General features: G+C 37.2%; 1 protein-coding gene across 1 annotated transcript in view; it reads right to left on the bottom strand.

The window, feature by feature from the left end:
- The window catches only part of GPC6 (glypican 6), a 776,212-nt gene that overhangs the window by 541,574 nt on the left and 207,235 nt on the right, over nucleotides 1–27,403 (bottom strand). Inside the window, exon 2 of the mRNA XM_080375732.1 lies at nucleotides 156–314. Within this exon, the coding sequence (XP_080231858.1) occupies nucleotides 156–314 (159 nt within the window). The remainder of the gene's footprint in view (nucleotides 1–155; nucleotides 315–27,403) is intronic.

The raw sequence follows: 27,403 nt of genomic DNA, 5'->3' as shown, positions 1-27,403 counted from the left end.
TAAGCATACCAGCTGTAAGTTAACCCTTATCTTAGCAAAAATGGGAACTGCAAATGTGGTATCTAATTGTAAAGAAAATAACATTAGAATTTATTATGGATAACTGACTTTTAAATCCCATAACCTTGAAAATACGTAAATTATATTCAGCCTACCATCAAACTTCTTGTGCCGGGATACAAAAGTGGTGCGTACAAAGTGACTTGTCTCCTCCACTAAGTTTTCAAACTCCAGTTTGCTCTGTTGGCTTAACTTGTCCTCCATTTCTGAGGTGCAACATGTATATTCCTGAGGGCAGATTCTCAGATGTTCCCCTGGAACCACAAGAAAAAATGGATTAGTAATATTTAATATTGATAGAAATGTGCCAGAACCAAAAACACAGCATGTCTCCTCAGTTAAGGAAGGTGGGCTATCCAAGGGTTCTTTAAGGTTTGACTGCTTGATTGGGAACACTTTGCATCTGTATCAACAGCTTTGCAATAGTTAGGCATTCCTCAGGCAAGAGGGAAGACACTCTTCCCAGAGCTGTTTTGACTTCAAAAGGTAGAGCTGTCTCATGCCAAAAGCGATTCCTCATGCTGAAGAAGCCTTCTGCGTAAACAAATGTATACTTAAAAATTCAAAGATAATTGCTTGCTTTCTGTTTGTATTCAAAATGCCTAGAGAAATACCTAGCCAGATGACCTGTTACAAGTCATCAGAGCTGTCTTGCTGTCAAAACCTGAAAAACAGGAATTATGTATTTCTGTATATAGGTCCCACTTGCCCAAACACACCGAAACATTCTCCTCTTCTACCCTTCCTTCCATTCTGCTTGAGTAAGTGTATTTTAATGACTGTATTTGGGTGCCACACATTTTCTTGGGCAGCATTTCTTGTTAGACTGAGCAAGTGCTCTGCTGAATAGGAGAAAGCAATGAAGAGTTTAATTAATGCTTATGTTATACGGAAATGCAATGTAAAAGGTAATGAAACCTCTTATTTAATTCAATAGATTTATCTCTTGAAGCACTGTGCCAGTTCTTCTGACGATATTGCTTTCTTTGGTACAATTTGCAAGTGGAAACCAATTCTTTAGCTCATGAAATTAAAATGGTCTGTTATTACATGAAATGTGAATTTCCAATTGACACTGTACTATGGGTGTCAGAAACATTTAGCTCAGTTTGTACAAAGGCAGGAAATTCTACCATTCCCTCTTGAGAAACAGCAAGAATGATCTGCCTCTATGATTAAAGTTACTTGTAAGGCAATGAAAACATTTAGCTTTCTGTACACCAAATCCTGATTAAAAATCCCTCTGCAAATCTCTTAAAGGTGCAAATAAAATGATATACAAAGCCCAAGGGTTAAATAAATACTGAGGACCTGATTCTCATTTATATTGAGCCTCCTTTCTACCACTGCTGAGCCGTAAAGAAGATTTAAATGCAATTTATACCTACTTTAAGGCTACTTTTCACCATTCCTATTATGTAGTGACGAGAATCAGGCCCTAAGGTTTATGCTTCCCCGGTGTATAATACATTTAGCTGCTGCATCATTTTAAAGACAGCATCAAAAAGAGGTTTGCACATGTTTAGAATAAACATTGTCTTGAGTGAGTTTGCCTTCACCTTATTCCAATTTTTGTTTCAGTTTTTGAATGAAATATTTTAATTTGAAATTCAGTCATTCCTCAACCCTGACCCATCACCCCCAGCTTAATCTTTTTTCTTCCTGCAAGAGTTCATAATATATGAACTATAATGCCCTGAGATTCCTTCTAGCAGTCTCAAGACTTTTTAAAAGCTCACAGCTACACATCTTCAGGAAGAATAATTTCATTATTATCAGTTACTGTCCGGCAGTACCACATACAAGTCCCAGTCATGTCCAAAAGCACCGTGATATAAAGCACTGTTATAAACCTGGAAAAAGAGATATCCCATGACCATCAAAATATTGTAAGGATTGTTTGCTATGTCTACTATACCCTCCCAACACAATAAATTAATTCTTCTCCATTCTCAAATTGGGCATCTAAGGCATAAGCCACACATACAGGGACTGGTGAGCCAGCTGCCGTTGAACATAAACGACAGCGGCAAAACAACGGTTGCCTCACCCTCTACCTCTCGCGTTAAACTGAAGCTATTCAACAGGTAACATGTGACTGCAGAAGTACCATAAGAAGACACAGTAAGAATTACATTAGTAACAGTAACGTTCAGAGTTTATATTAGATGTCAGAAAGGCAAGGAAAGCTGAAATATTGTGTCATTAGAAGTAGTGCTTCTAATTTAATGATTAAATAAAAAAACCCCTACCCAATCCATAATGTCTATATCCCCCTTCCTCAATAAACCCAGGCGTTTTTGCTCATTGGAAAGCACTGGGCAGATCTACTATTCCAGTTCAAGCCACAGTGGTAGTTTATACCAGGGGTCCTCAAACTACAGCCCCCCAGGATCCTCAATCCGGCCCCCCGTATTTACAGAACACCCCCCCCCCCGCCCCCCCACCCCCCCCCCCGGGGGTTGGGGGGGAAACCAAGCAGCCGCAGATGACTGCCTGCCACTGCATCTGTATGCCGGCCCCCTGGTTAAAAAGTTTGAGGACCTCTGGTTTATACTTTCCATACTGATAATGTCCTCTAGTGCTGCTGAAGTCAAGAATTTTTATAAAATTCAGTTTTATTTCTTATTTTCAAGTTTTTGTTTTTCTTTTCTATCTGGTTCTGTTTGTTTTTCATAATTGTCAGACTATCAACTCAACTAATGCTAATCATCAAAGCACTGTGCTTAGTGAGTAACAGCCATGGGTCTAGATTTTTAAGACATTATGTTATGCTCAGTATTATGACAAATTAAAGCATATTGAACTCAGTATAGCAGTCATTTTTGTAGCAATATTAATTTTTCTTTTGCTTATTTATTTACAGTCTTACTTTCTCTTTGCTACAAAAATGACTTCCCACCTTGGTTGCTACAAACTAATTCAGATTTCCACTGCACTTATTTTTTATACATGGATTTTCTTTAAGTTTCTTCTTTTTAGTTCACTGGATCCTCACTCAGCCATGTGGTTCTTGACTGCTGAAATATGAAACCCACATTCATCAGAAATCCTCATAACTTCTGCGCTACCCCATTGCTTTCTTCTACTAACGATGTATCTTCCTAAATCATCTATACTAATCACCAGCCTTCATCACAACTTTGCTAAACTATAATCAGCTTTTTTAGAACAATGCTTCTAGTTTTTCTCTCCTCCCCTGCCATATACTTCCTGCATTTTGTTAGAAATAAATAAAAATACAAATACTGTTCTACTCTTCATACTTTGCTTCAAGATATTTTTTCCTCCTCTTTCCTGCATCAAAGGCTCAGTCAGGTTTATAATCTATAGTATATATCTATATAGTATATATCTATAATCAGGTCAGATTATAGATAAAGCAAAAGCATTTTCCATTGCTCCACACCAATGGAGTGTTTGTAGGCCTAGGAGGTTGCAGTATGCTTTGCAAAGTCGAAGTCTTCAGAAATTGCAGCTTATAAGACCTAGCATGTTTGTACTGATGATGACTGACTACAGTCTGCAAAGACTCACAACTTGGACAAAAACTTTAGCCCTTTCCTGGGAATGGTGAATGGCGATTTTCTGACCAACAGTCATTTCTATATGTTTGCTCTTAATTTCCTTTTTAAAAGCTGTAATTACAATTTTGTGTTTGTTTTTATTAAACCTCCAGCTCCTTGGACAAAACCAAGCAGACACGATTTTCTCAAAACAAAATGTTGTTTGTTTGTTTGTTTGTTTGTTTTAATTAAGGGGTGTGTGTGCTTTATTTTGGATTTTTTTGCTTCTTTTGTGCAAATCTGTGATATAAGAGACTGCTTGGATTGGACATAACTCTGCAGGCTATATTTGATTGTGCCTCCTGTAGGATCCTTCACCATTTGCATTTTGTAATACATTGTACTGTTACTCTAAAAGGAGCTTAATCACTGATTTGTGTATTTATACACCTTAAATATTTTGCAGGCTGAAAATGTGCTCACAGCTAATGTACCCATTTTTGCCCTGGGAAATTCCATATGGTCTGTGTTCTTATACTAATTTTAGCAAAGATTTTTATGGCACAAGTGGTTTGGATATAACTGACTAGTTTTTCCTTGTTGCAAATGGTGTCCCCCCAGACAAGTTTGACAGAATGTAGTTGGGCTGCACCAGCATTTTGCCAGACTAGTATTAACTCAGCAGTTCCCAGCTACCCACCACAACTCTCCTAACCACTGTTTCTAACTGAAGATGCTGACCTACATATCTCTCCTCATGTGGCTTATGTTATATAAATCAAATCAATTGCCTACTACAAATTCAGCTACCAGTATTCAATTTCAGTTTTATTACAGCTGTAATCTCACACCTGCCTTCACATGATCCAAATTGGCAAGTTTTGCCGTTGAATTTGGCAATCCTGCTAGCATGTTGCTTTGAAGTGTGATAAAACAATTTATAAAGCACTTGTTTCATATTCAGATATATTGCAGTTTGGTGTCCCCATAACATGCTACAAACCTCACAAGAGTCTTTTAAAAACTGCAATGTACAGCTCTCAAGCTGAATAAATGCTTCTGCTGTGTATCAAAACGCCAGAACTGATTCGAGTGTGGTAACTCCATGCAGAGGGTACAATCTGAAGGAGCAGTAAACCCCATGGAATACAACATTACCCTTAAAAATTTCATTGCCAGATTTCCTCAATATCTGATGCAAGCATTGGTTACATTGTTAGAACTGGAAGTATGATCATGTAAAATATTTTACAATAGTCAGAATTTTTCATGGGTCATGTTGCAAATTTAACAATTTCAGAAACAATTCTTTCTGAGGCAGTCAGTATTTTATAGTTTCTATCCTACCCATAAATTAAAAAAATGGTACTGTTCTGTTGATAGAATGATAGGACTAACTGTATGACTGGTGAGAACAGAAACATACACTGCTTCATAAATCCAGCAAAGAATAAATATTGATAAATAAAAGGAGTAAATCCAAGGTGTGCTTTCAAAATTGGTCACCCTGTATGCATCGACAGAGCCTAAAGGGAGAGAAGATAGCTCTGCATCCTTCATCCTGCGGATTAAATTAATGTGATATGGCTTTCATTAACCATGTTCTTTAAAATTAGAAATACCTGCTTCAGACCTGTCCATATTCAGCCATTTGTGGAGAAAGCAGTGTAATTTCTTAAGAGTATGAAGTTCAACAAAGACAAATGCAAAGTCCTACACCTGGAACAGAATGTCCACAGAGCCCAGTACAGGCTGGGATCTGCGTGGCCAGGGAACAGCCTTGCTGAAAAGGACCCAGGCTCCTGGTGGGCAACAAGCTGAACATGAGTCAGCAGTGCACCACAGCAGCAGCAAAGCAAATCAGATGCTGGGCTGCATCTGCAAGGCTGTTACTAGCAAAGATAGAGATATGATCATCCTGCTTTACTCAGTGCTTGTCAGGCTGCCCCTGGAGTTCTGTGTCCTGTTCTGGTCCCCACAATTCAAGGAAGATGTGGACATGGAGAGGGTCTAAAGGAGGGCCATGAGGATGATCAAAGGGCTGGAGAGCCTGCCCTTGAAGAAGGACTGAAGGAATTAGGTCTTTTCTCCATGGAAAAGAGAAGGTTCAGTCAGGACCTCATCATAGTATTCCAGCACTTAAAGGGCAGCTACAAAAAGGACAGAGGATCTCAATTCACAAAGAGTTGCATGGAGGAAGACAAAGGCCACAGGTAGAAGCTGCACCAGGAGAGATTTCATTTTGGCATAAGAAATCAATTTTTTTACAGTGAGAACAATCAATCACTGGAACAATTTCCCCAGGGATGTGGTGGAGTGCCCACTGCTGGAGGTTTTCAAGACATGATTGGAAAGGGTGCTAGTTAGTCCCATCTCGGCTCCCTTTTCCACAGCACCTTGGACCAGAAGATCTGTCAGCACCCCTTCCAACTGGGGCTAGTCCATGGTTCTGCGATTATGCACTTCAGAGCTTCCTACCTCTCAGAATTATAAAGGACTGTAACAGCTGAAGTTTTGTTTCTAAATTATCATTTTCCACCTCATTTTCTGTATTTTAAAAAATATTTATTTTAAAAGTATGATGAATAGAGTTAAAACAAAAACTTTATTCAGCTTTAACCCCTGCCCACTCTTGAGATTTGGATATTGGCGATGACATTTCTGAGCACCTGCTTTTCAAAGTTTTCAATTTAAGTGCTCTACTCATGAAATCAGGAGCATGGGAGAACTCTTCATGATCACCTTATTAATTTACTATAATAGATAACTATTCTCCTCCAATATACTCACCGCATTCTGTCACTCATATATGCAAAGGAAAAACAGTGCTGTAGAAGAATTTGACTCACAACTATCTTTAATCTGAAAAAAAAAACCCCAACAAACCCAACCCAAACGGCAGTATCATGTTTCCTGCATTAACTTATTTAGCAGTTAAAACTAAATTAGAAACACGACTTCCATCATTTCAGCCAATATTCAAATAGTGAAAATTAAAATATCATTTTGTTGGACAAAACTTGTTCCCTAACCAAAACGTCCTAAGGCTCCTTCTGACTTTGTAATTATCTTCTCTGTGGGGTATAACAGCCCTGCAAGCAGCCTCTGTAAAATTGCACCTGACATTCAAGTCACAGAATTGAACTTTCCTACTCAAACTAAAAGGAAACAGATTATGTTTTAAATTAATTCCATTGTAATATTGGCCTGACAAGTAATGATGGGAGCAATGTTTGCACAGAAAATGACAGCTGAAGGAAGGGAGGGAAAGCTGTCTAACATACAGATCATGTTGTCTGACAGAACTCTCCTAATTTTAATCAACAAAATACTGAACTTTAAAAACTTTTATGTCTAGCGGACTCCAATAAACCCATGTCATTAGCCCATGAAAGAAAACGACTCAGTTGTTTGCCTTGGACCCAAATCATCTTTGCTCAGGTTCCTTTTGTTCCTTGAGTGCTTTGAGGTCAATTAAAAAATGAATGCCTTCCAAACAGACTGATAATTAGTTAACAGTCTCTTCATTACCAGTCCCATGGGGAACATTCATTTACAAGAAGCCCTGACCCTGTTGTCCTTGGGAAGCCCTCAGTAATAAGTTACAGAAGCAGAGGCCAAGGCAAACCTGTTCAGACTAAGACTATACAGATGCCAAAGAAAGTGCTGAAGCCCCTAGAGTCTTCCTAACTAAACTACTAGAAGCAATACCACTACTCCAACACTCTGGTTCATTTTATTTTCCAAGCATACAGAGTCAGACAATTGGTTTTTGATAGCACAGTTTGTGAGAAGAATCTTTAGTTACCTCTTGGGGTGTGTATTACTGGTGTTCTGCTCAGTGCCTTGTGGAAAGCAAACGGTAAGGCTGTGATTCAGCGCATAGTTTCATCATTTCACTGGCTACATGGCTGCAATTTTCTGATTTCAAAACATGTTTCCACCTGGGAACAGCAGCAAACTTTTCCTTTCCCCCCAGATGATTTTTGCTGTTTATTATGTCCCCTACTGTAATAGCAGAAATGTTTTATATAGCATTATAGCGAGAAGCAGAATACAAGCAGCACATCGCTTTACCATGCCCGTAAAACACGGTGCAAGCAGGTTCCATATTTCAGCTGTTCTCAGAACAATTTTATTATTAAGATAACAGGATGAGGTTGTACACATTCCGGCATTTATAAAGATTTTAATCAACGTTTGTGACATAAAACTGAAATCCAAAGATGTGATTGCAGCACATGATGTATGAGAGACAGATTTACACAACTTAATTCATGTAATCACAGAAACACAATCATAGTAGGACAGAGTGGAGTTAGTTGCCTGAGGCTTACAGGGTGTGCTGTGCTGACAAAATAAGTCCTTAAGATAGTTACAGCATTACTAATATACATGCAGGAAAAGTTAAAGCTGCATGAGCTACAGTCATGTCATTTGACTGCACTGTCAAGTATATTTTAAAGCCATGCACATCCCTTGTTGATCACTGTGTTTTCATGTATAAAATCCATCTTCCTAAAATACTACACTAAGCAACAACCGTTTAAAAGTCCTTAATCACAGTGCTCTTTTATTCATATGGCTTCAGTCAGTCCAAAGAAACCTTTTCATGGTACCACTAAACAGATGAATCCTGTCTTCTGATTGATAATGACATGCTTTCCTGCAATGCCACTCATAGAAACACTTCACAAAGACAAACACAATATATGTTGTGTTGGTCTTAAGTCAGAGACTGTAATAGGTATGTCAGTGGTAAGATTTTGGTGCTTTTGCCATAAGCTTTTTATTGAGATACTCCTCATCCTAATCTCTTTCTCACTTGCTTATAGGAAAAGACAGTACAAAAATGGAGGCTACAATTTATAAAGAACTGAGATTCATGTTATTGTACTGATCCAAGGTCTACTCATGAAATTTCAGGGCCAGGAATGCTGGCATTTGTCCTTCCAGTTCTATTTGCTACCAACCACTGTAAAGAGCAAAATGCCTCTACCAGCTCCTAAGTATTAACCTCACTGTGACACAAGTCATAAGGTAAAAAGCAAAGCACTTTCTCCAAGTTTGTGTGTCTTTGACTTTACAGGGGGGGAAAAAACCCTTTTTTTTCCCAGAGAAGCATGCTAAGAATATAGCCACAATTGAAATGCACAGAGAAATCACACAATGCAAGAAAGTTCTAAACATGCAAAAAATAATATCCTTTTATGCATGTGCAGGAGCTCTGTGGTCTGTGAGCCAAGTTTGGTGCACGCTTGCATGTTCTTGGCTCGGTTTTACAGATCCAATTGCTGTCACAGTGTGAGAAAGTCCATGCGAAAGTCAAGTAAGGTACCGGAAGCAAAACCACAGACAGGATTGTGGGAGTTTAAGTATTCAAGAGGAAAACTACTGCCATGGGAAGATGTAAAATCCCATTAAAAGAAAAATGATGAATTGAAGGGTGGCAACCAAGCAACAAGGAAGATCAGACCATTCCTGACCTAATGACTGCAGGGCCACCTGAGAATTATCAGGTGTCTTATTATTGATGGCAAGCATACTCTTGCTTAGCCTCATAGCTCATTAGTCCTAGTTATCTATAATGTGTAGTAACCAGAAAATTATTGCTTTGTACTCTTCTACCTATTCTGCAGTTGAGCATGTTCTGCAGTGACTCAGAGAGTGCTGACTCCCAGGTGTTAGGGGAAGAACTTCCCCAGCTGCTCCTCCTGATGGGCCAAGTGGGAGAAGACACCACAGTAGGGGGGTGCCTTTTTTTCTGCAAGTTGCTCATTGCCAGGGGCATCTTCTTCAGGTGAGAGGGCCTCAGAACTACAGAAATAAGTATTTAGTTCTTTCCTAAAGGTGCACAAGATAATGTTCTGTGACTTACCACAGAAAATCTTTTGCGGTTAAGGAACACAGACCTTTTTCTACCCGTTCTTACCAGAATTCATACAGCTGAAATGACTCTCCTTCAGTGGCAGGGGACAGCATCTGACACGGGAGGGAAAAGTATGGGTACAGATTTCCACTGAGAATGTGCTAGTGGAAAGTTCTCTTACGCAAGATTTTTTTTTTCCGTTGACTATTTTCAGATTGTCTTGATTCACTTACATGACAAATATAACTTCACTGAACTGAAAAAAAACTCCATGCATTAAAGTATGAATAAAAATATTCTGAATTACAAGGCTTCTAATTATCAAAATGCCTCTAAAGCTTCTCTGTGGATATTGTCAACTATAGCATGAGACTAGACATTCTGTTATTAACACCATGGATAGTCAAACTTTGGACGATTAAGCAGGAAATTCTGAAACGTTTTCAATAAATGGTATTTCCCTAGGAATCTCAATGTTCAGCAATATGGACTAAGATTCCTGAAATCCTTTGATCGTTGCTGCTATCAGGTTCTCAGTTTCAGGAGCCAGCTGTCAAATCTCCTAGAGCCTGGGCTGGGGTGCCCAGGTCCTCCCATCATTCAGGCAAGCTGGACTCATGGGCATCCCTCTGAAAAGGAAGGCAGCTGGTACGTGCCCCTGGAAGCCTGGAGGTCTTTGGACTGAAGGTGGTTCAGACAGCAGTGCTGTCAATCTTCAGCAGAATTTGGGAAGTCCTGAAGTCTTCCTGCATCTGGACTATGTGGTTTCTTTCCTGTTACAGTCCCAAGGCTTTCTCAGAGCTTGCCAGTTTTGAAAACATCTGAAGTTTCCATGTTTTCTATGACAGGAGATAGAAATCCTCTCAGCTTCTGGTTCAGGTAACATTGTCAGGTTTCTGAACACTTCCATGCACATCTGAAGACTACAGCTATTAACTGTAGACAAAAAAGGGCCAGCAACTGATCCATGCGGTCAGAGGAGCAAAGTAAAAAGAGTCAGTCAAAAAGAGCTAGGGTGGGACCTAATGATACTAGGTCCAGTGCCTGAGCTAATTTTTTAGCCCTTTTTCAAACAAAGATCCTGACAGGAGGGACCGTTGATCTGCTTGAGGGTAGAAAGGCTCTGCAGAGAGATCTGGACAGGCTGGATCGATGGGCTGAGGCCCGGTCCTGTGCTTGGGCCACACCAGCCCCACGCAGCACTACAGACTTGGGGCAGAGCAGCTGGAAAGCTGCCTGGTAGGAAAGGACCTGGGGGTGCTGGCTGACAGCCGGCTGAACATGAGCCAGCAGTGTGCCCAGGTGGCCAAGAAGGCCAGCAGCATCCTGGCTTGTGTCAGAAACAGTGTGGCCAGCAGGGCCAGGGCAGTGATTGTCCCCCTGCACTCAGCACTGGTGGGGCCGCACCTCGAATCCTGTGTTCAGGTTTGGGCCCCTCAGTGCAAGAGGGACACTGAGGTGCTGGAGCGTGTCCAGAGACGGGCAGCAAAGCTGGTGAAGGGCCTGGGGCACAAGTCCTGTGAGGAGCAGCTGAGGGAACTGGGGTTGTTTAGCCTGGAGAAAAGGAGGCTGAGGGGGGGACCTTACTGCTCTCTGCAACTACCTGAAAGGAGCTTGTACTGAGGTGGGTTTCTGTCTCTACTTGGCAGTGCCAGCTTAATGATTGGACTAAATGATCTTAAGGGTCTTTTCCAACCTAAACGATTCTATGATTCTAACAATCACTTAGAGGAGGGTCCTTCAGAGGTCAAAGGACTCTGGATTCAGAGAGCCTGACAGAGCAGGCATGACATTGTCCTTTACTTTAAGAGGTCTCCTGGCTTGATGGAGGATACAGGGCAGGTGTGCCCTGCACTGCTGATGCTGCAAGCTTGGGAATGTAGGCAGTCTTGCAGCCCAACAGAAAAAAACTGCTTACAGTATCATGATATTTCTTTAAGTCAATATTTTCTAACAGAACACTGTTTGCTCTGAAAACTTTTAGCTTACTCTAATTAACAGAAACTATGCTTCCATAATATCAACCAGCCGCAGTAATTGCTGCCAAAAGGAAAAGGAAAGCTTTTTAGAGAAAAGGATAGTAGCTTAGCTGCAACAATTGCAGATTTCCACTATTCACAAGAGTGCTTGAGATCTGAATCTATTGCTAGTCCTACTGTTCCAGTTTCAGATGGGATAGAGTCAATTTTCTTCTGTAGCTGGTACAGTGCTGTGGTTTTGCACTTAGTATGAGAATAACATTGATTACACACTGATGTTTTTAGTTGCTGTTAAGTAGTGCTTACTCTAAATTGGGGACTTACCAGTTTCCCATGCTCTGCCAGTGAGCAGGTGCACAAGAAGCCGGGAGGGAGCAGAGCCAGGACAGCTGGCCTGAGCTAGCCAAAGGGATATTCTGTACCATAGAATGTCACACTCAATATAGCAACTGGGGGGAGTTGGCCAGGAGGGTTCAATTGCTGCTCTGGGACTGGCTGGGCATCGGTCAGCAGGCAGTAAGCAATTGTGTTGTGCATCATTTGTTTTGTCTTGAGTTTTATTCCCCTCTCTCTCTCTTTTTTGTTATTTCCCTTTTCATTATTATATTATTATTGTTAACATTATTTACATTATTAAACCATTCTTATCTCAACCCATGGATTCTACCTTTTTCTGATTCTCCTCCCCATCTCACCAGTGGCCAGCTGGTGTTAGCCATGACACCTACACAGTGAGGTTTTTGTTTGTGTGTGGTTTTTTTCCTTTTTTTTTTTTTTTTTTGTATTGCAAAAAAGACTGAACAAGTTTTTTAGCTCTTTTTATTACTGTACTTTTGACAGTGCCCTCTATGGCCTATGATGCTTGGCAAGGGTCAGGGTCTTCAAAATCAATAACAGAATGTACCAGAGTTTCTTGCCTTTCAAGTTTTTTAATGTTAAAGGTTTGACCTTTTATGATTAAAGATCAGCTTGAAAGGAAATCCCTATCTATGTCTGAAGTCTTCTCTTATGTAACTGTATTCTTGAATGTACATTTTTGAATGCAAAAATCAAAGGCTTCTGTGCACTTTTATAGACTTAATCAAAGCATTTCAATATAGCACTGTAATAAGCTAGAGAGGTTCTATCAGTGCCTCAGAGAATTACTGTTACCTTGTTAACATGTTTTTTTGGCACATTTGTCCAGTACAATCACAGCTTTTGACTGGCTGCTTAAACAAGTGACCTCTGGTTAACTTGTGGTTACGTTGCAGCCCAGACTTTGGAAAAAACCCCTGAAACAACAACCAAGCTTTTATTTATTTATTTGTTTGTTTGTTTGTTTGTTTATTTATTTCTTGAAAGAACATGATATGCTGGGTCTGATAGGCATTGTATTTTCTTTGAAGCTTGATAATTTTTCTTCATTATGGCTAAATGGGCTATTTCCTATAAAGGAGACAAGGCACATTTTAGTACTATTTACTCTGTGCACTTCAGCTGACATAATATGGATAGATATCATCCAAAGAGAATGCTTGTCGAGGGGGAAACTGCAGATCTGTAGCAGATGGAGCTGGGAAGAAAGCAGGCAAAGAGTATGTCGTAATTGTTTGTGCTTATTCTCTTTAGTATGAGGAAGACCCTAAGGCATCTGTCAAATTCAGAGGCCTTGAATGCATGTACCTTTTGGTTGCCTCTCTCAGAAATGACTCAGACATTCCCTGGCCTCTGCTGCATGGGTGGAGCCACAGTAAGATGGATCAAATTAATGACAAGTGAAAATTTAAAGAAATCTCTGCCATGTCTGTACAAACTTCACCTCAGAAACTGTAAAAACTCAACTGTAAAACTCATAAAAATGTACACGTCTGCACTGCTGATGCAGCTGTAATGCTTCCAGGTCTTATTATTATCTCTAAAGGTCTACATCTAAGGATTTCTCATTCCCTGTGGAAATGACTGTTGCCTTCCCTAGGTGCCTTGGGTTAAACAGGTTGAATTTGCCTTGCTTTCTTGCCCTCCCTCTCCTCCTGCAAGGCAGTCCTTGGGAGCCCTGTGGCCCTTCACTACCAAGGGGGGACTGTGCGGTGTGTTGCTGTCCCTGTGCCAAAGCAGAAGTGATTTCTGAGCTGAAGTGGTTGTCATTTACATCCATAACAGGGAATGACTATGGTCACCTATAGAAATCTCTGCAAACAGCAAGAATAAATTTGTAAAGTAAGAGCTAGGCCAACATGCACATAATTCAAATATGAATCATTTATATTTAGGAAAGAGTAATATTTTGGGTTGGGTTTTTTTTTCTGGATGAATTATATAGTTCAGCTCTGGGCCCAACAACAGCAGTAGTAAATATATTACAGTATTTTCTGGTACTGTGCTGGACAAATGCATGCCTAAAATCTTTTGCCTGGAATATTCTTCTTTTGCCACCTTGGCAATAAACTTGAAAAGAGGAAAAAATAGTGCTAGGCAATAGCCCTGATTTTATTCTTTAAATACAAGTACTAGTAATTGCTAAATTCTAGTAATGTTGATATTTTCAATCAACAGTATTGAATTTTACTGTCATTAAAATTATTTCTAATAGAAAATGTCCTAACAAAACTCACATTATGCTCCTCCTTATTAGTGTTTTTATAGATTGTCGAAAGGCAATCATATATTTTGTTTTCCTTGCACATCAGCAAATACAGTTATAAAAGATGACTGACAAGCTTCAATTAAGCAATACATCTAGTAAACTATACATGTAAACAACATTAAATTGTCTTTTCCAGTCTTTCCAGAGTATTTGTCTCCTTGGCAAGTGAAGGTGATGTCTGTAATTACAGAGTGGCCAGCGGGTGGGGGTGGGGGTGGGGGGTGTGTGTGAAGAGAAAAAAGAAGGCTACGTTATCTGGTAAAGTATTTAAAGTATCTAAAGGAAGGTCTCTGCTGACTGTCACAGGAACAGCCCTTCTATTTCTATATGCCTTTAAGTTACTGCACAACTGTGTCACATTTCTTGAATGTCGGCCTGTGTCATCTCTCTTTCCTGGTTTGATTTATGGGCAATAAGGACATATCAGGAGACGGAACTTTGCTCTAGGGTAGAGGTTTAAACAATGTAAATGTGGTGCTCAGGGAAACGGTTTAGTGGTGGACTTGGCAGTCCTCAGTTAACAGTTGGACTTGATGATCTTAAGAGTCTTTTTCAACCTCAATAATTCTATGATTCTATGAACATTTGCACAAAACCACATATATAATGAAATGCATGGCATGAAAAAATATACTTTCTTGTGAAACTGTTGAAAGCCAGTCTCAGAAAAAATAGAGTGGTTTGGCTGCTTCTGTGATGAAAAATATCAAGATTGGTCTGCTTTTAGTGGGTATATGAGAGAACGCAACAAATCATGTTCTGTGAAAGCTAAGACGCAGTCATCAACAAAACAAATCAGAATGGTTTATGAAAAAGACATATACAAAACATACACATCTGCCAGTAAATAACCTTTTCACTGAGTTGGCACTTTTCTAAATTACAAATTAGGGATTCATGATCCTAATAAATACAATGTACTATTACTTAATAGGTCTCCCAGCATTTTATGGTTTTGAAAGAGATTTATAGGTATATAATGAGGAACAATATAGTGCAGTTGCTATTAACTTCATCGAAAGCTACGTGTAAAAAAGGCAAGCAAATCTCACACATGTTAATTAAGTATAAAATACAAAAGCATTTTGCTAAAGTTTTTCCTCACATACTGTTTTCTAAGAAAATAAATATTTCAAGGTGACTTCTAAGCATTGTAATTGATTTGGTGGAGTTCACAGATTGCTTAATGAGTACTGGGTTTAATGACTATTCTCTGATACTTTATGGCTATTTTCTACATCCATTCAGCACAACAGCGGTTTTTAGCACTTGTTGCAGGTGTTTCCAACCATTTTCTGCCAAATGCAAATTTGCTTCCTGAGTGATTGAATTATCAATGCCAAGTTTAGCTGATACTTCTGTTACAAGATTAATGTCCTAAAGGGAGAATCAGATTACTACTTGCGTTCTTTTAACATCACTTCAGGAATGCTCTCAATCCCCTTCCACTGGGACAGCATGCTTTTTAAAAACAGCATAGAATGGTTGAGTAGGTTTAATATGGTTACAAAGTTGCTAAAGCTAAAATTGTATCTTAAAATAGTTATCATCCAAAATTAATACTGCATAGTCTCATGACAAAGTTCTAATACTTTAGATAAAAACTATTAAAAACAAGTCATAAACTAGCCATCTAGGCTACTGCTTCCTGTCATTTAATAATCCACTATTATATGACAACTCATAAAGTAACTATCTCAGGATAACATTGCTTCGTAAAATATGGAAAGCTACCCACAACATTCAAAATAAACTCTGAAATAATGATGATGATGATAATAATAATTCTTCAAGTGTTTTTGCACCTAAAAGTTCCACTAAGCTTTATGGGATTTGCACATCTGAAATTATTCATCCACAATACTGCCAGAAATAAAAAAAGCAGCACAAGCTGCTGGAGTACATAACTTTAATCGATCTCTGGAGTTTAAATTTCTAATTGAATCATTATTGAACATTTACTGATTATTAAAGTATTGATCCCCCTTTTTTATAGCTGTCTAAAATACAGGAAGCTCTGGGGATGACCATGAGCTCCACGTGAGAATCTGAGACTCTGTCCTCCTTAGGTTTGGCCGAACATGATCTAAAATGAATCAAACCTACTGGCTTTTAGGTAAAGTTTTATATGGGATACAATTTACTAGCATGATTAATAAACAGTTATCACATTATCAAAGTCCTTACTTCAGCCTTTTCTTATTATAACCTATAAATGAGTGGTCACATGTATAAATGACTGCTCACACATAACCTGGTGATAAAATCGACTGAGACAGCCTTAATGTACTGATATCTAAGATATCTAAAATAACATCAAATTAAGCACCTTTACTGTCCTCTTTTTTCAAGTGTTACTTAAGGCAAGCTGCCGGTGCAAGAAATTGGAAATACTGTGCAAGAAACTGGAAATACTGTGCAATAACTATTATTACTATTACTATTACTATTACTACTAATATAGAATTATGTTAAAATATTAAAAAAAATGGTAATCATATAAGAATAACAACACTTAGGCTCATGTGCTAGTGACAGAATCATATAAGGTCCCACAGTAATAATTCCAGAGTTGATTTGCAGTTTACTATCGCTATGAAGATGAAATAAGTAATTACAAAAAGAGATTCAAAGCTTTAGCCAAACTGTCTCCTTCAGGAATGAATTCTAGAGTAAAGATATGAACTGAGCTCCCTGCATTTTTAAAAGCCAACCGCATACTTCATATAAAGCTGCAGATGTGTGAGTATAGACTTTGAAAAGAGAACCAGCAAGCAGTGATTTAATGCTAATTTGATGCATCGTTCAGAGTCAAGACACCATCTAAGACTTGTTTGACAAGACACATTCAAAGTACAAAATGATCAAACTGAAATGGTGTCAGTTATTTTATCATTTCTGCACTTTAATTTTGCTGCTCAGAACGGAACAAAGTTCACCTATTCAGTTTCATGGAGGTGAGCTAATATTATCTTCAGTTTTGATCTGCCTAAGTTGCCCTTTTCTGAGTCTGAATGAACCCACAAACCTAAAAAAAAAAATAAAAATTCAAAGTTGTCATATTTTCCTTACTTAGCCGCTTACTCAATGCGTAAGTTTGCATAACTATGAGGCTCAACTGTGACCCAGGATTGGACCACAACCCTTAGACAGTCTCAGTTTGATTTTAGACAGTGTAATTAAATTCTCAAACAAAGGCCTAATGCTTATGAAATATGAGAGGGAGAGCGGGACTGAATGAAAGGGAAACAGAGAGAGAGAGATGGGCAAAGAACATTAATAATGGAGGGTATAAATAATGTAACATTTGTCCAGAAAGAACCATGTCATTGTTATTTTAATTTTCATAAGCTTTCAACTAAAGTAGAATATAAACGCAAAGCACACTGATTCTTTAGGCAGAACAAAACCTCACATTATTTCAGATACTTTGAACTGAATTAATGCACCAATAATGCCACCTGAATAAATGCAGCAATAATGGCACAGCATTACCCTATTACAGGACCACAGCAGAATCAAGGGTAAGGAAGATGAAGTGTGGGATCAGGTAGGAAGCTTCTTCTCCAGAAGAGGTAGAGTAATGTGGGTATGAGCTTGACTATGCCAAATACTTTGTATGATTTGTAGCCCCTTTTCTTCGCTATTTTCTGGTTAGGCCAGGCTTGCAAGCAGAAGTCATCTCCAGGTCTTCGACATTTTCCTAATTCAGACACAGTTCCTAAGCAAGCAAGTTCCAATGTCAGACTGAATGGTTTGGATCTACAGGAAGTGTTACAGTTGCTGATCTCTGGGAAGTAACAGCCATCCTTCCCAAAGGTCCACTCCACTGCCACGGGTATTTCTGTTCTGCTTTCAAGATTTTGCCCCATGTCGTATAGCTTTGCTTTGAGTGCAATACCTTGATATTTTTTTCACAGAACCCTTGTTTCCACAGTAACTTTGAGGAGGTTATGTTGATTAGCATATTTTTCCATGGCAAAACCCATCCAAAAGAGGATAACAGCAAGGAGCTCATATAACTGCGTATGGGTGACAAATCAAGCATATGGAGTGTGAAAAAGTAGAGTGAAATCATTTAAGAAGAGCTAGCAGATAACTCATCATATGAATTTTAGCCTTTTTTTGCAACACTGAAAAGTATGAAATGTGGTGCTGTTTTTCTAGATAGAACCTGTAGCATTCCAGATTTCTGGAATTTGTTTAAACAATTTCATTCAGATCTTTTTACTTTACTGACTGATGTTTCTGCCTTAAAGTTGTACTTACAACTATATTGCTATTTGTCAGTGCACCACGGTAATAAAACCAAACAACTTCAGATATATGATACATAGAAGGTCTTCATATATACAGTCTTCCTTATTTATATGGTCCTACATATATATGCCTTCAGTCTTCAGAATTGACTCTTTGGTCTCACTGTAGTCTACTACATGGGCTAGGTTCAAGGAAAATCAATCTTTTAAAATTATAAATTAGCTAAGGACAGCAGGCTGAACCTTGAAAAATACAAATCAAAGCTCAGTTTCAGACATCAACTTGAAAAAAACCCACCCAAACAACTCAGATGCTAAACTACAGCTAAGGCAACTGGGGCTTTGCAAAAGCTGTGGGTAAAACCACTGCAGTTCATCATACAGTATTTTAAAATAATACACTTTAATACAGCTGCAAGCTAAAAATGTTTTTCCATTATCACAATCTTATACCTCTAAGAAATTAAAATGAAGACAAGAGTTTTCATTGTCAACCCATGGTAAGGATAGTGTCCTATCAAGATGCAAAGATTTACATGCTGAGTGTATTATGTTGTTGTAGATGCCTTCAGGGGACAAATTCACCTAGGATGCTGCACTGACAAAATAAATCAAGATGCTTTTCAATTTCATCAAGTATTGATAAGAGAAAATAAAAAGATATTTTTCTTCTCAGTACACTGACTTTTTTACTGAGTAATATTTAATACAAACAGAAAGAAAATAGAGTTTTCTGGTCTCTATCTTCTGTTCAATTCAATACTGTAGAACAGACTGCAGATATAATGATTGGCATGATTCACCAGACTGAAAATCTTTTTCTCTTACTGGTTTTCAAGATCTATAACTTTATGAAATATCTTCTGCACAACTATTTTCTGTATGCATTTTTCTTCTTACGACACTTTGGAAAAGCTGCCTTTCTGTCTCCTAGTGCTCTCTGTTGCCCTTTTTCTTTCAGAAAACAGCCAACAGTTTGTATATTCGCTCAGGATCAGTCTTTAATTCAGACTAAGTAATACATTTAAATAACAGGAAGATCTGACCATTTTCAATTATTTTTCAACTTTTTTACATCTGACTAAATTGAGCTATTTATGAAAGTTATAGCCTACTGAGTTCACCTCTCCCCATGTTGCATCTCTCATAAATATTCAGAAACTTCTTTTGATGTTGATTTTTTTTTGTGTGTTATCTCACTGTCCTTGAAAACAAAAAAAAGAACGCATAGTACTTGGAAAGAATTTTTCACGTATTATCTACATAAAGTATTACATTTACTACACAGTAGAAGTTCTGTATAAATTCAATTTATTGGACAGATAATTCTCACAGGAGTATAGACAAAAGATTAGTAATTTTTTGGAATCAGGGTTTAAAACTGTAAACTTACACCTGTGAGAGCTTACACCTCTGCAAGAGCAAAGTCCAAAGTTTCATATCAAAGCATTTATGTCAAGGACAGAAATGCAAGAAAATACAGGCTAATACTGTTCAAAACTTAATTTTCAAATAAATTTAAAAGGTCTATGGTACTTCCACTTCAGAGTATATAAAATTAGTATTTCAATGATCTTTTCTTTGTAAATAAAAAACTTACAAAATTTTTCAATATAATTTCCTTCAGACACCGAAATGCTTTATAATAAAGGTTATTTACTGCATATTTACTGCAAATTCCTTTATTGGCAGGAGGAGTTAGATAAATAAGCAGGAAGGAAGGAATGGTAGGAAAAAAATACTTCTAAATATATTGAAATTCCAATTAAAGAATGCAAAACATCAACAAGGAAGCTAATGGGAGAGTACCCATTCTAATTCACTTTAAACACATTTCAAAAGAAACATATACTTCCCAGCTTGAACATACACACTGTAGAAGGATATGAATTAATTTCACTATGGTTTGGGAGCCTTTGCAACTCGGAACATGCTTGATTATAGTTTTTCTCTATGAATACTCTCAACATATATTCAAACAGGTGCAACCTCTGCTAGTTACAAGAAGAGCAAGAACATCTCCCGAAGTATGACTCCACAAATACTTTTGTGAACCCCCTACAGTTTAGGAAGCTCCTAAAGCATCCTTAACATTCTCTTCTTGGTTTAGGAATCCTGCTAGATCATCAGTTACTGACTAACCACTAAATTTTGTCTCAGTGACTACAGAAATAAAATACATTTGTGTTGTCATTTTGACAACCAGTTCCATAACAGATCTCAAAGTTAGGCAACATTTTTCTTTTGAATTGTTTCTCCCTGCAATTTAAATGTGTTAATCTTGATAGAAAGCTTGGTAGAAAAGCAGAGACTTGCAGTTAGAGTTACACAGAACTAAGAAAATTTGTTTTCTGAGATGTTGTTCTTTTTCAGAAATTAGGAGATTCATGTATTATTTATATTGGCATTGTAAGAATACAGCATTACCAATGTCAAAATTCAATGCGAGTAAATTTGCAATACAAATTTGCATTGTAAAGAATTGGCAGTCGGGAGAAACCTACATATGCTCTTCTTTCAGTTCGTAACTGTTTAAATGCAAACCTGGATATTCTCAGAACAGAAAGTTCTGTCAATGGTAAACTGTTGATACTTCCTAGGCACAGTGGTGCATAGCTGGCTCACCATCTGAGAGTACAGAAAGAAACAGTGAAGGCCAAAGACCTATTTATTCATTTATTCAGTAAATGATAAAAAAGAAAGGAGACAACACCATAAGGCAAATACATTTGTGGCAACAAACAGCACTCTACTGACATGTTTATATTTTGGTCCTGAAGGAGGTACTCTCTGTTTTGACAATATAGAATATATTGTATAAATGAAAACGCTGAAAGAAAACTAAACATATGGGAAAAATGCTAAAAAATCATTCCTCCCAAAGAAATAATTTTAAGGCAGATGCCAGTTACTGTGAGCTAATCCAATGGAAATGTAAACAAGTCTTCTGGAGACTTGCGTGAAACTATAGATAGACATTAAAAAAATCAAGAATATTTTACCTTCACACATCTGCTATAAACTTCACTATAAATAATCTATATATTATAAATAATATTTTTTATTTTGTTAAGTTAGTTAAGCTATTTAAATAAGTTAAAGACAGTTAAAATCAGTATTAAACAGTACTTCATCCATTTATTCTATAGTATGTCTACATATGTAGCTATATCTGGTTTACCCCTTATTAGGAAGCAGAAGGAAAAGCTATGATGGTATACTGGACCTTCATACACTGCTCTAATACATATGTTTAATTACAGACTACAATACTACTGTTTGAGAGATGTACCACAATACTCTCAGATCAGAAACTGGAGTCTACCACACTATGTATCTGCAATAATAACTACAATACTAAGTTATAGATAGTGCCAAATTGTGGAATAGTTAATGCCCATTGACACCATCCTTTTTAAATATGTTGTGTAATCACTCATAAAGAATGTACGGTTCAAAATACTTATTGCAGTTTTCAATATTAATCTAACCCTTAACAATTCAGATTGCATGAAGGTAAAAAAAACAAACCAAAACCTACTTCTTACCATGCATCTATAGGAGAGCAGTACTATCATCTGCCACATCTGTTTTTTAAAGTAACCTATTAAAACTGGACCTACAAATTACAATTTTGTCTTTGTCTGAAAGATGCAACAATTCTCTTTATCTTCTGAACATATTCCATCCCCTGGTTTCACAGTGACTCCAAAGGCAATCTCTTACTTATATTGTTTAATTTATTCTAATTAACTTTTCCTTTACAAATGTGAAGCCAAGATTGCTTCTGTTAAAGTCAATTGTACTTTGTCACTGAATCCAACATGAATATTTAAATTTACAATCTAACTTAAAGCAACTGTCAAGAAGAATTTGAAACTTTTTATATTTTGAAATTTCTAGGTACATGGTCATCATTTGTCCCATGACATGTCTTATTTATTTTTTAAGATTAACAACTTCATCTTCCTTTATGTAAAAACTTTTAACTTATAAATGTGTGCTCACAGTATTATACAGAGGAAACGAAGCCCCATGTAAAGTTTTTTTTTCCTAAGCTCTGGCTTAAAATAGTATGCATGATGGTATGTCAAAATTTTAACTCACAGCTTGTTAGTACGTGTCATTGTCAATATTATCTAAATACATAAATAAAACTGTATTGCCATACATAAATAAGACTTCTATATGCTAGAGCAGTGTAGAGCAGTGTACTCAGTACTTTAATGAAAATTGAATATTCTTATCTACAGATTTGTCCTGTCCTAACATAAACCAACAGATCCCTGGTGTTACAGATTAGGAGTTTGATTTGAATATTGATGATAGATCTTCATAGCCACTTTCTGCAAAATGCTGGAGGAAATTTTTTTTGATGGAATGTTTTGAAAATTTATGACTAATTGTATAATTGACTTCTGAATATCTAGAGGACTTGTTTTCAAAAATTTTGTGAAATATCAAGGTTCCTGCAACAATATTTTAAAATTAAAAAAATATACACATTCTGAAACTATTTTTATATAGCTATCAGTTACCTTCTAAATACTCCTTCTCTGCTGCCTGCCAAGAAATAACATAGCATCCATGTTAGCCACGTTAGCCAAAGGCATCATGTAGGTAGCAGTGTTGTTTCTGATTATTATAGTTATAAAACAATTATGAAATGCAATATATGATAAAATACTTTAAAAAAAAAAAGTTGAGAGATACAAAAGCAGCAGCAGAAGAAAAAAGACACCTATATGTGTCTGTGCCAAATAAATAATAAAACTAATTCTCCGTTGGGTGAGGAAAAGAAGTACTTTAGACAATATAACAAACTGGGATTTTACACCTTTTACAACATATGTCAGGTGGCACTGGTTATCACCTTGGGGAACAGACTACTTCTCTCATCCCAGAAAGAGTCTCTGGGACCTGCATATTTAATACTGTCTTTGCTATATGGCATTTCCTATTTATGAAGTATGCATCTACACTGTCTTTAAAAAGTTAACTAAGAAAAAGAAGTGTCTTTCTATGTGGCATAAATATAGAAAGCATATTTTTACATCTGTCAGGTTTGTGCTTTGATTTTTCAGGTAGAAGAGAATGTTGTACATGCTTAGGAATTAAACCCTCTATTTCTCATTTGCCCAAATTCTTATTGTAAATAGAACTCACCAGTAAACAGTGCCATTAGTTTCATATAAAGGCATTACAAAAAAGAAAATACTTGCAAAATACTTTTTTATTTTCTTGTGCAGCTTTAAGTACATGTAGAAAAAGAGCAAATTTAAAATTCCCTTTGAAGAACTACACCTGAACAATGCTTCCCTCCACAGTTTGTGATAAGGGTGCAGAATATCAATGTATGATTATCACCTACACTTTAACAGATTCTTCAGATTATTTTCTATTTCATTGTGACTCATTAAATATATTTTATATATTAAATGTATGGGCTTTCCCTCAGAACATCAAAATTGCCATAGCAGCTGAGAATAGTGCATCAAAGTGTTCAGTTTTTATCAAGACACACTTTAATAACTTCCCTAACCTCAAGAGAAAGCTAATCCTGCAAGTAACAGGTATGAAATTTCCCTTTCTTGTTTTCATTATATTGAAGGACTAAAGTTATCAACTCAGAGAAATTTTTTTAATCACACAGGGCACAGTAATAGTTACAAATGAAGAAAGCAAGCATAGCCTTTTATCAACGGCAGGAAGCAGCTAACAGCCGTTGAAACAGAGCAGCAGTACCACTCTCACAAATATCACGATCTGTGCTGCTGTCCTCAAAATGGTGTTGCAGAATCAGTGTCCATTTTTAAAAGAAATCGTTTCCTATTTATTAGTTGGACCTGTGAACTGCCAATACTTCTCCAATATGCTTTGTCCTTGCTTTCAGCATTTCTCCAGGAACAAGACAACTGAAGTTTAGTTGCAAGCCCTTTAACACTCATCTCTGCTGTTCAAAAATCCATGAAGTTGCAAGTGTTTGCGTTTGCTGTTAGTTTTTAAAACACACGTCACTTGTGGGCTGGAGAGGTCAAGGAGCCACAAGAAGCCTGTAGGCAGGCTCAAATGCATTTTTACATGGATTGTTCACTACCTCTGATGTGTATATTCTCCACTGACACAAATTCAGTGCACTTCAACTTTATGTATTGTCCTGATTTATAGCCAGGAAATTCTCATCTAGTTTTCAACCTGAGCTTTACACTTACTATGGCCTGGTCTACAAATGGAGCTTGCACAGTGTTAGTAACAATACTTTTCTGTGTAATTTATTTCCCACTGCAAAAAAACCCAGTCCTTATTTAAAGGAATACCGTTATCTGTCACACCAATACTTACAAGCAGAGGAGGAACCTTAAGTTTTGGGGGAATTTAGCAGAGGCTGAGCTCACATTGTTCAAACTTTATGGAATCTTTGAACTATGTAGTAAATCTTAGTTCTAATCATATGGATGTCATGGATTTAAGATATTGTGAGGTAAATGTTTTGCTTTTTCTAACTTTCCATTACAGTTTTCCTACATGCATCTTGCTGCTGTTAGGATGCTAAACTAAAAACAATACATTGGCACAGACATTTAACTCTTCCCATCATTAAGAAGTGCTCTTCCAAGGAATGGGAATTTTGCTTCCATCAATATCCAAACCAGTTTGTATACTACAAGCACTATTTCCTTTGCAACCTGTCTTCTATTTTAAGCTTCAGCTTCAGCTGATGGCTATATAATGGACGTAACCTAAATTCTTCATGTTTTTCTCTTTGATCATGGACATATATGTGCAATGAGGGGTGTGTGGGTGTATACATATGCCTGTGTGAGCACCTGTGTGTATGTATGTCTGTATACATGTGCATGTGTATGTTCTAATTAAACTAGGATTTCATACATAAGTCAGACTAAGTGATACCTAAGTTTCATCCTACTGAAATAGGGCTTACCTTTCAAAAGATTGATTAAAGCCTGTGGGTTGTTTCTCCAGTAAGATTCAATTTAGATGTAAAAAGGACTTCAACAAAAATAGAACAAAAGAGTTGTTTGCTAATTAAAAGAATAGGTCTTTCATTTTCAGCTTTTTTTACAGAAGAAATTATTCCCCAAGATACCAGAAGTATCTTTCACTATTTCAATGTTGTGTTTTCTCCAAATAAGTATTTTTCCAGCAGTGGAAACCAATTAGTGCATATGATTGGTTTGTTTTATAGTTCTTGATTGATAGCTCCAACAAACTGCTCAGAAGACTTTTGTTAAGGCACTTTTAATTTATTTATTTCATTTAAAGGATTTACTTTCACTTTTTCTCTCTTTCCCAGTTCTTTGAACTTGCATTGTGAGACTATTGAAAGAGATTTTCCCACAAGAATAAAACACATCATGCAAAACGTTAAAGGCCAAACTATCCATTCTCCCCTTCTCATTAGCAGTAAGTTAACCAGAAAACTACAGGGCAGGTTCCCAACTAGACTTTATTATATTTTAAAAATTGCTGAGACTTTACCATTAGTATTTTATTGGTAGAGTGTCTAAAGAATATCGGCTATATCAAAGATCATGCTCTAATGTGGGAGCACTGGATTTTTTCATTTGGTAGCCAAATGAGAAAAATAGTAATTTTCCTTCCTGCCTTCATTTTATGGCTCTGATTTCTGCTCCCCCCTCCCCGCCCCCAGCATAAATGATTCACTTTCAATGAAGTAAATGTTTGAACAACAACAATCATAGTCACAACCATCATTTAGGTATTGGACAGATTGTTATCCAGCCTAAGTTTCAGTGGGCTCCCTTTGGCACTTGTGAGCCCTTCGTTTGTCATTCTTTGCCACAGAAAACAGGAAATACAGATGTCCTGTCAAATTAATATTGTGATTGTTTTTAGGTATCTCATTCATATGAGAATGCATTAAAAAAATGATAATTTATTCATTTCCAGTGATTGACAATTCATCACTGACTCTTCTCCGGTATCTGTAAATGATAAGGTTTTTAACTCAGGTCCCATATGAGAAATTTGTATTGGTATACAGAGAAGTAGGAATATGGTGATTTGGCTTATTTTCCTTAATGAGGGGATTTATCTCATCGCACAGTATGTCAAGCAAGTTAACTCCCTCTGAAGGAGTCAAAGAATGAGACTATTCCCTGAGGTTTGTACTGAAATGCTCTTAAAATGATACCTGAAGGCTACTCTTCTGAAAATTGCCATCAATAAAGAAACCAGAAAAAATAAAACTGAGATTTTCATCACAGGTAAATTACAGTGATAATTAAAAGTATTACTAATTACTGCTATTTTTTTTGCCAATTGGATTATAGTTTGAGAAATCCTTTTACTTATTGCTTAGATCTTAGATTTTTGAGACACCAATTATCATCAAGCTTTCAACTTCCCGCTGCTCCCACATTTAGAACAAAGCTACAACCCTGCATGTTTCAAATCTCACATGTATTATAAAATGGAGATTTCAATCCAAATCATGATTTCCTTTCCAATCTTTAATTAAAAAGTTTGCTTGAATCACCACAATGGAGATATAATAAGGCTGTGCAGGAAAGTATTAGGAATGAGAAACATTCATCAACACTAATCACTTGCTGTAAATTTTTGTCAACTGTGAGCATGGTATGAAATATAGTAGTTTGTAGGAACAGAACAAGATGTTACATCAGGGATTTGAGGCTTTTCTGCTGATCAAGTCAACCAGCCCATCTGCTAGTGGACTGGTTTGGAACTGCTCTTTGAAGCTGCTGTGAAGCATCACTGGTTACAACTACTCTGCATTGCATTGCTACACTTCCAAAGCAGGGGTGAACAACCAGATAGGTATCACTCCACTTTGTCCTGCAGCCCGGTGCAGCTTGTTTTCTAAATAAAATGCTATAATAACAGTAAACTATTTACTGATTTCGAGTGCTGGCAATGCTTCAAGATTTGCTGCAAACTTGACCCTCCTGAAAGAAATGTTTTAAGTGATTACATAAACGTGAAAGTTTAAAAAGACAAAACCCCTGAACCTGTGTCAAGGTCTTTCTGCTTACAGAATCTGTAGGAAATCAAAACGAAACTCATCTGTATGGTTCACAGTCAGCATTTTGTATTTCTAA

This window comes from Falco punctatus (assembly GCF_963210335.1).
Source record: "Falco punctatus genome assembly, chromosome: 2".
NCBI lineage: Eukaryota > Metazoa > Chordata > Aves > Falconiformes > Falconidae > Falco > Falco punctatus.
Note: the sequence above shows the minus strand (reverse complement) of the source record. Positions and strands in the feature narration are given on the sequence as shown.